Here is an 8979-nt window from a genome sequence, read left to right on the forward strand (position 1 = left end):
ATTTTTAGTAGAGACGGGGTTTCACCATGTTGGCCAGGTTGGTCTCGAACTCCTGATCTCAGGTGATCCCCCCCCACTTCGGCCTCTCAAAGTGCTGGGATTACAGGCGTGAGCCACCGCGCCGACCACAAACAAGGTATTTTAAAACCTGATAGTAAAATAACAATGTAGGCGAGGGGCTGAGAGTGCTCTGATCACCGGGCAATGGGAAGGTGGAGGGGTGTGCCGCAGGGAGCCCCAAGTCACAGGGTGGCTTCCTGCGGACGCTGTGCTGGCATCCCGGCACACGGTCTGGCTCCATCCTCCCAACAGCTCAGCCGTAGCCCAGGCCTCTTCAATGCACCCTGGCCGGTTGTCTCGGCACCAGGAGGTTTCCGTGCGAGTCTTGGTTAGCGAAAAGCTGGCCATGCCACTCTTTTTAAAGCCCGTGCTGGGACAGAACCTAGTTTTCCTCCGCGGGGCGTCCCCGGGGCCTCTTCCTCCCTTTGCTCAGTGGTCGGTTTCTCCACCCACGCCAGCAGGCGCGACCCAGAGGGTCCTGGGATCCCTCGCGGCGGGGCGCGGAGTGGACAGGGCGGGCACGGGTCGGGGGCCTGGAGCAGGGCTGGAACTGGGACGGGAGCTCGAGGGACCAGGCCAGGGCCAGACACTGGAGTGGGTCCAGGGGACGGAGAGGGACGAGGGACAGGCTGGAGAGATGGGGCTGGGCCTGTCTCGAGTCTCGGACAGGACGCGGTGGGGCTGGGGAGACGTGGACAGGGCTGGGTCAGAGAGAACCCGGACGGAGTCGGGGTCGCGGAGCGGGGGTGGGCGGGCTCCGGGGCAGGACGCAGGGCGGGGTCGAGGCGGAGCGCCCCGGGCCCGCCCCGCTGTGGGGTCTGCACCACCCGTCCGGTCCCGTGACGCTGGTCAGTGGCGCGGGTCACGAGTGCCGACTCGACCGACGGCAGCAGCGACATGGCCTCGGAGCAGGATGTGCGCGCCCGGCTGCAGCGCGCTGGCCAGGAGCACCTCCTGCGCTTCTGGGCCGAGCTGGCACCGGAGTCGCGAGCCGCGCTGCTGGCGGAGCTGGCGCTGCTGGAACCCGAGGCGCTGCGCGAGCACTGCCGGCGGGCGGCGGAGGCCTGCGCGCGCCACCACGGCCCGCTGCCTGGCTTGGCCGAGCGCCTGCGGCCCCTGCCCGCCGAGCGCGTGGGCAGGGCCAGCCGCAGCGACCCCGAGACGCGGCGGCGCTGGGAGGAGGAAGGTAGGCGGGGCGGGAGGCCCTGGGGGCCGGCAGGGGCTCGTGCCCACGGAGCGGGAGGGAACCGAGGCCGCGCTCGGGGAACTGTAATTCTCCTCGCTACTTTGAGACGTGTCTCGCCTCACGTGTTCTGGCCCCCAAGTCCCGGAGCCCCAGCCCCAGGGCTGGCTTTCCCTAAAGCGGAAGGGTGGGCGGGTCCCGGGCGTCCCTTCACAGCGCCCGTACCCCCAGGTTTCCGCCAGATTGCCCTGAACAAGGTGGCTGTCCTGCTGCTGGCGGGGGGGCAGGGCACTCGCCTGGGCGTGACCTACCCCAAGGGTATGTACCGTGTGGGGCTGCCCAGCCGGAAGACCCTGTACCAGCTGCAGGCGGAGCGGATTCGGCGGGTGGAGCAGCTGGCCGGTGAGCGCCACGGGACCCGCTGCACCGTCCCCTGGTGTGTCCTCCCTGCCCTACCTCGGCCCGAAGGGACCCTTCCCCACGTCCCCCCACCAACCCCGCTGCAGACGCGAGCCCCAACCCCGGCACAGCCCGGGGCATAGCCCAGCACTGGCCCAAAACGGGGCCTGGCCCCAGCCCCAACTAGACACTGGACCCCGAACCCCAATGCCGGCGCCGTCTGCTTGCAGGGTCAGGCGCACTCGCGGCCGGCTCACCGCGCCTCCCTTGCAGGTACGTGATGACCAGCGAGTTCACTCTGGGGCCCACGGCCGAGTTCTTCAGGGAGCACGACTTCTTCCACCTGGACCCCGCCAACGTGGTCATGTTTGAGCAGCGCCTGCTGCCTGCTGTGACCTTTGAGGGCAAGGTGATCCTGGAGCGGAAAGACAAAGTTGCCATGGCCCCAGGTGTGGCCCGTTCCTGAGACGGGGAGGGACCTCCCAGACCAGAACTGGGAGGGTAGCTGGGGGTCCACGCGCCCGGATTCGCGGCTGCCTGGAGGCTGTGTGGTCCCGGGTTAGGCGCCTCTTTCTCTGGGCCTTGAGCCTCATTTGTCACGTGGTACAACTGCTGGGCTGTCTGGTTAGTGACCGGGGCTGCCTTAGGCACAAGGCCGGGGCTTACCCCGCCTGCAGCACGTCCTGGACCCGCAGAGCGAGCCGTGGCTGGAGCCCTCGCAACATCCATTCCCTTCTCCGTCTGCAGATGGAAACGGGGGCCTCTACTGCGCACTGGAGGACCACAAGATCCTGGAGGACATGGAGCGCCGAGGAGTGGAGTTTGTGCACGTGTACTGTGTGGACAACATCCTGGTGCGACTGGCAGACCCTCTCTTCATCGGCTTCTGTGTGTTGCAGGGCGCAGACTGTGGCGCCAAGGTTAGCGCCCACCTGCGCGGCGCCCCGCCCCTCGTGGATTACCTCCCCTCCGCGCAGCCTGGCCCTGCCCCTCGTGGAGCCCCGCCCCTCTCCCCAGCCCTCCGAGACCATCCCTGGTCTTGGCTGCAGGTGGTGGAAAAGGCATACCCCGAGGAGCCCGTGGGCGTGGTGTGCCAGGTGGACGGCGTCCCCCAGGTGGTGGAGTACAGCGAGATCAGTCCTGACACCGCACAGCTGCGTGCCTCCGACGGGGGCCTGCTGTACAATGCAGGCAACATCTGCAACCACTTCTTCACCCGAGGCTTCCTTAAGGCGGTCACCAGGTGTGCGGCAGCAGGTGGCTGCGGAGTGCCGGCCAGTGCCGCCTGCGCTGACCAGGGACCCGTGGAGTGAGCCGAGTGCCCTGGGCCGCAGCGGCTGTGGTCAGGGCTGGCTGATGGGTTGGGGTGGAAAATGGATCCTGTGTTTGCACAGGCAGAGATGCTGGAGATCAGGCACAAGCCGTCCTCAGCAGGCAGCTGCTGTAAGGCTCTGTGATCAAGTCTGCCATCTCCGCCTTCTGGGGACCTGCCCTGGTGCCCATGGTACTACCTCTGCCCTGGGGCTTGCCAGTTTGTTTGCCTGGGCAGGGATGTGGCTGATGGTGCCTGACACTTGGCACAGGGATGCAGGGAGGAGGCCTGTGCCTGCTCCTCCCTGGAGATCCGGCCCTACTCTGCTGCTTCTGTCCCCTGTAGTGTCCCTCTGGCATCCTGTCCCACCCAGCTGGGTGTGCTCAGAAGTGGGGACAGAGCCCCAGCAGTGCCATATCTGATCTGTGTCTTTCCTCCCCTCTGCTCTCCCGTACGCCAGGGAGTTTGAACCTTTGCTGAAGCCACACGTGGCTGTGAAGAAAGTCCCGTATGTGGATGAGGAGGGGAACCTGGTAAAGCCGCTAAAACCCAACGGGATAAAGATGGAGAAGTTTGTGTTTGATGTGTTCCGGTTTGCTAAGTTAGTAGTGGGACTCATTCATTTTTCCCTTCTTCCTTCCCTCAGTTTTGGTGGTGGGAACTGAGGCCCAGCTGACAGGGAAGTGGAGGCTTGTGGGGGCCAAGGGGTCTGCAGGCAGGTCTCAGGGAGAAGACCAGAGGGTGCTCTTGGCCCTGAGGGTAAGCAGCACCTGAGGTGGGGGCATAGGGAGTCCTTGGGGCTGTGGACTTGGGAGGACAGTAGTGCCACCTTCTGGACCTTCCACTCCCCCACCCACGGTTAGGAGAGGTCTCCTGGCCAGGTTGCCAGGGCGGCTCACAGGGCCTTTGGCCCTCACTACAGGGGTCCCAGGGTCTGGGTTTTTGGCTCCCAGAAATGGCTGCTGGAATTGGGCCATCCCCAGCGTCTCAGGGGCAAAGACACTCAGTACCTGTGAGGGCTCCTCCCTAGACTTGCTGTCCATGGGACCAGACCTTCACTCTGCCACTGGAAACCTGGCCCAGCCCTCACCCACCCAGATCAGGGCCTCTGTGCCGGGACGTGGGTGACTAGCCCTTTCCCCACCAGGAACTTTGTTGCCTTTGAAGTACTACGGGAGGAGGAATTTTCCCCACTGAAGAATGCAGAGCCAGCCGACAGGGATAGTCCCCGTACCTCCCGCCAGGCCCTGCTCGCCCAGCACTACCGGTGGGCTCTGCAGGCAGGGGCCCGCTTCCTGGATGCCCATGGGGCCTGGCTCCCAGAGCTGCCCGGGTGAGTGTGGCCCTGTGGTAGCTACGACCAGAAGGGGAGGGCTGTCAGGACCCAGTCTTCAGCTCCAGAGCCCTGTTGGCTCTGCGATAGCCATGCTGGGGAGGGGTCTTCCTCCCCAGCACCACCACAGATGCAGGTGGCCTTGTGCCCAGCCAGCTCCAGGTCACACGGTGACCATCAGCACAGCCTCCTGGTCTGACCCTTCAAGTTGTGCTCCGTGCACTGAGGGAGGCAGGGGGCTCCCCAACTCCCTCCCCAACTTGTCCACAAGCTTTTGGTTTGTTTACAAAAGCATACTTAGATTTGCCTTTTATTTTATTTATGTATTTATTTTTATTTATTTATTTTTTGAGATGGAGTCTCGCTCCGTCGCTCAGGCTGGAGTGCAGTGGTGCCATCTCGGCTCACTGCAAGCTCCGCCTCCTGGGTTCACGCCATTCTCCTGCCTTAGCCTCCCAAGTACCTAGGACTACAGGCGCCTGCTGCCACGCCCGGCTAATTTTTTGTATTTTTTTTTTTAGTAGAGATGGGGTTTCACCGTGTTAGCCAGGATGGTCTCAATCTCCTGACCTTGTGATCTGACCCCCTCGGCCTCCCAAAGTGCTGGGATTACAGGCGTGAGCCACCGCACCCGCCTATTTTTTTATTTTTATTTTTCTTATTGGTATAAACTTGTGGGGTGCGTGTGCAGCTTTGATACATGCGTAGATTGCACAGTGGTCAGGTCAGAGCTTTTACGGGATCCATCACCCAACCTTGTTCCCATTTATTCACAGGCTTTGAAACTGAGCCCCGGGCATGAATTCAGAAAGTAGTGGCCGGGCGCGGTGGCTCAAGCCTGTAATCCCAGCACTTTGGGAGGCCGAGATGGGCGGATCACGAAGTCAGGAGATCGAGACCATCCTGGCTAACACGGTGAAACCCCGTCTCTACTAAAAAATACAAAAAATAAATTAGCCCGGCGTGGTGGCAGGCGCCTGTAGTCCCAGCTACTCGGGAGGCTGAGGCAGGAGAATGGCAGGAACCTGGGAGGCGGAGCTTGCAGTGAGCCGAGATCGCCCCACTGCACTCCAGTCCGGGCAACAGAGCGAGACTCTGCCTCAAAAAAAAGAAAAGAAAAGAAAAGAAAGTAGCAGGACAGTTAGATTTCAGGGCTGGGAAAGAAAAGGACGTTTGGCTTCTGTCTCCCTGATTTTCTAAATCTAGCTGCCTAGGTTCTGCGTGGGAGGCCTGTGGGGGTGCTTTCTACCCCAAATCAGGTCCTGTCACTTGGCAGTGGGGTGTGTGCTCAGGGTTTGGGGTGTCCAGAGGAAGACGAGCTTGCTGAGACGGGCTCCGGGGAGCCAGATGTATAGAGCTCAGCCTCCTATGGGGGGTGGGGGTGCTGTGGGAGGGCTCTGGGTAGGCGTTGCAAGGAGATATTGACAAGCGGACTTTCCCTAGCTTACCCCCAAATGGAGACCCTCCGGCCATCTGTGAGATATCGCCCTTGGTGTCTTACTCTGGAGAGGTGAGAGCTGCCCGTCCCTATCTGGGGCTTTTCTGGAGTCAGGTTTTTAATACCACCTGGGGTGGCTGCTTGGGTGGAGACGGCACAGCTCTACCTTGGTTAACCAATGGGATCGGTGCTTTAAAGTTGCAGAAGACTTTCTAAGATACGGGATGGGGTGGGGTGAGGCGTCCAGAGGCCTTTGCAGGACCTGGGAGGGCATGGGTATGAGACAGCCCAGGTCTGAGCCCAGTGTGGGGCCAGGCAGGCCTTGGTGGGGGCCTCGTGGAGGTAGGACACTGGCCTCTCCCACCTCCCTGACCTTGGCTACCCTTGCCCCCTTCTCTGGTCAGGTCAGACCTGAGTGTGACAGGAGGGTCTCCTACTGGCCTAGGGTCTTGAGTGTGGTCTTGGGTGGCCTTGCAGTGTGTGTCTGCTCCTGGCCCTGGAAGCCTTTATGTCCCCACCCCTCCCTGACTCCAGGCAGACCTGGGATCGTGCCTGGGGACTGTGGCTCCTTGGTGTGGCCAGAGGGGGCTGTGGCCAGCCAAAAGGTGGGTACTTGGCCATTGTTGCCTGCTCGTCTCCAGGGTTTAGAAGTGTACCTGCAAGGCCGGGAGTTCCAGTCCCCGTTCATCTTGGATGAGGACCAGGCCAGGGAGCTACTACAGCCGCAGGAGTCCTGACATGCCCAGACTGCCCCCAGACTGCCCCCAGACCTGCTAGCCCTGGCGTCCTGGAGCTGGGGGCTATGGCCCCAGCCTGAGCTCTGGATGGGGAAGCAGCCTGCCACGTGCTTCCAGCCTGCAGAACACAGAAGGAAACGTGCTGGTGGACTCCGTGAGGGCAGGGCCTCTCCTGTCGCCTCTGGACACAAGTGGCTACAGCCTGCTGGGGGCTCTGTGGCTCCATTCCCGGATGTGGGGTCTAGTTGAGAGGCAGAGGGACTTGGGACCTGGGAGAATGGGGTTGAGAGGAGGATTCGGGTTGGGGCCCAAGGGAGGTGTGGTGTCATCTGGGGAGAACAGGAGGGCACGTCCCTTTGGGAGCCCGCCCTGGGATCCACCACACCCAGTGGAGCACTGGAAGCTGCATAAGCTACGCAGGACGTGCTTCTTTCTGCAGCCTACCGATGCAGAACCGGAATGAGGGGAACAATTCCACCCAGTTGAGGGCTGCCCCCTCCTCCTCAGCAGCCGAACCAGTAATGGGGGCAAGGCTGGGGCATCCCAGCCCACATACCCTGGATGCCCAGCAAGGCCACAGAAAGGGTCTGATGTCCGTGATCCAGGTGGCTCTGAGAAGCTTGGCCTGGACACCTGAGGCTGTGGCCTTCTCCCCATCTGTCCCCAGGGCCTCTGCCTCTCAGCCTCTTCCATGGTCCGTTTAGGCTGCTGAATTTTCTGTGCTTCCCCAACAACCAGTGGGATCAACGCTGGTGGCCTCTCTGATGGTTGCTGACTAATCCGGGATTTAATGAGTCAGAGGCACTACCCCTCGCCCCAGCTGCCTGCTGCTTCTGATGGATCTTCGTGCTCAGGCTGCCCATCTCCCCGAGTGAGGACTCAGCCTCCATATTTGGTGCCTTGGCCCCTCCCTGCACTCAGGAGTGGCTGGGACAAGCCAGCTGCCCCAGGGTTCTTCCCCTGGTGACTCTCACCTGCTTTCTCATCTCGGGGGAGGCAGTAGCACCTCCCTCTCCCTGCTGACATGAAGAGAGCTATGATATGCAACTGCTGCTAACGCATCCTCCGCCCCCACCTCGAAACCCAGGGCCCCTAGTGGAGGGCCGCTACTGATCCCCATTGGTTTCCCAGGGGAGGGGTGTTATCTGGAAGAGCAGGTTTAGATGCAACCTTCCAGATTTAGAGGCACGGGGAGGACAGTGGCTGAGTGGAGGCGCCCAGACCTGGGCAGGCAGCAGGCTCAGGCCCACACCTTGTGATATTTGAAACCAAAGCCTTCCTTTTCCCTGGCTCCGCCCTTCTTATTGCAAACCTTGCTGTGCCTTAGGGCCCTTCTCATAGCTACTCCTCATGGCCAGGACTGGAACAGGGATGCAACCTCTTTCTACATAAGCATAGTTAGTGAGTGAAGTCTTTTTTTTTTTTGAGATGGAGTTTCACTCTTGTTGCCCAGGCTGCAGTGAAGTGGGGTGACCTTGGCTCACTGCAACCTCTGCCTCCTGCCTCAGCCTCCCGAGTAGCTGGGATTACAGGCACCCACCACCAGGCACCAGGCACCTCTTTGAGTAGAGATGGGGTTTGACCGTGTTAGCCAGGATGGTCTCCATCTCCTGACCTCATGATCCACCCACTTCGACCTCCCAAAGTGCTGCGATTATAGGTGTGAGCCACTGCGCTGGGCCAGTTGCTGGCATCTTAATGTTTGTAGGTGGGACATTTCCAATAAACACAAGGTGCTGTGATTGACTGCTACCCTGGCAAGCGCAGCTTTTGGCCAGTGCATGGGTGTTGGGAACAAGGATCAGGTGTTCACAGCTGTGTCCCAGGGGTGGAGCTCACTGGGGGCCCCTTGGAGAGAGGAGTTCACACATGAAGGCCAAGACTACTTGGGGTGCCCAGGAATCCCCCCGCACTTCCATCCCACTCTTCACCAGGGTCTCAGGAAGGACCAAGACAACCTGGGGTCAGGAACCTCGGGGTGCTCTCCAGGGTTGGATTCTACACGCTCAGCTCTGACAGCCTGGAGACTCATTCTCCTGCACCTGCATCCTTGAGATGCCAAGGGTTCCCTGCTCACCACGTGACAGGGATGCTTGGGGCACTGCAGGGACTGACAAGAGTGAGTGGGGTCAACCTAAAGAGAAACTCAGGCTCTCCAGGATAAATGAATTTAATCAAGAATAACACATAATTGCAATTCAGAGTATGCAAGCCTCAGTGGGCCACAGGCATATGGTGGGGGAGGCGGTGTGGGGCTTGAGGAAAGGGGGAATTTTTTTTTTTGAGATTGGGTCTCTGTTGCCCAGGCTGGAGTGCAGTGGTGTGATCATGGCTCACTGCAGCCTCAACCTCCTGGGTTCAAGGGATCCTCCCACCTCAGCCTCCAGAGTAGGGACCACTGGCACACACCATCACGACGCTGGACTCTTTTTTTTTTTTGAGACGGAGTCTCTCACCCAGACTGGAGTGCAGTGGCGCGATCTCAGCTCACTGCAAGCTCCGCCTCCCGGGTTCACG

At 60.9% G+C, this 8979-nt stretch overlaps 1 protein-coding gene across 2 annotated transcripts; it reads left to right on the forward strand.

The window, feature by feature from the left end:
- Positions 1–860: 860 nt before the first annotated feature.
- On the forward strand, positions 861–8214 carry UAP1L1 (UDP-N-acetylglucosamine pyrophosphorylase 1 like 1). Of its 2 annotated transcripts, XM_008005526.3 has the most exons (9): positions 864–1246; positions 1475–1679; positions 1916–2091; positions 2390–2562; positions 2692–2885; positions 3415–3555; positions 4102–4287; positions 5731–5797; positions 6367–8214. In XM_008005526.3, the coding sequence occupies exons 1-9, from the start codon at positions 958–960 to the stop codon at positions 6460–6462; spliced, it is 1527 nt and encodes a 508-aa protein (XP_008003717.3). In that variant the 5' UTR covers positions 864–957; the 3' UTR covers positions 6463–8214. The 2 variants fall into 2 exon arrangements, with proteins under 2 accessions (XP_072878214.1, XP_008003717.3); XM_073022113.1 differs by lacking the exon at positions 4102–4287 and having other exon boundaries at positions 861–1246; positions 6367–6566.
- Positions 8215–8979: the final 765 nt, after the last annotated feature.

Source organism: Chlorocebus sabaeus, chromosome 12, assembly GCF_047675955.1.
Source record: "Chlorocebus sabaeus isolate Y175 chromosome 12, mChlSab1.0.hap1, whole genome shotgun sequence".
Taxonomy (NCBI): domain Eukaryota; kingdom Metazoa; phylum Chordata; class Mammalia; order Primates; family Cercopithecidae; genus Chlorocebus; species Chlorocebus sabaeus.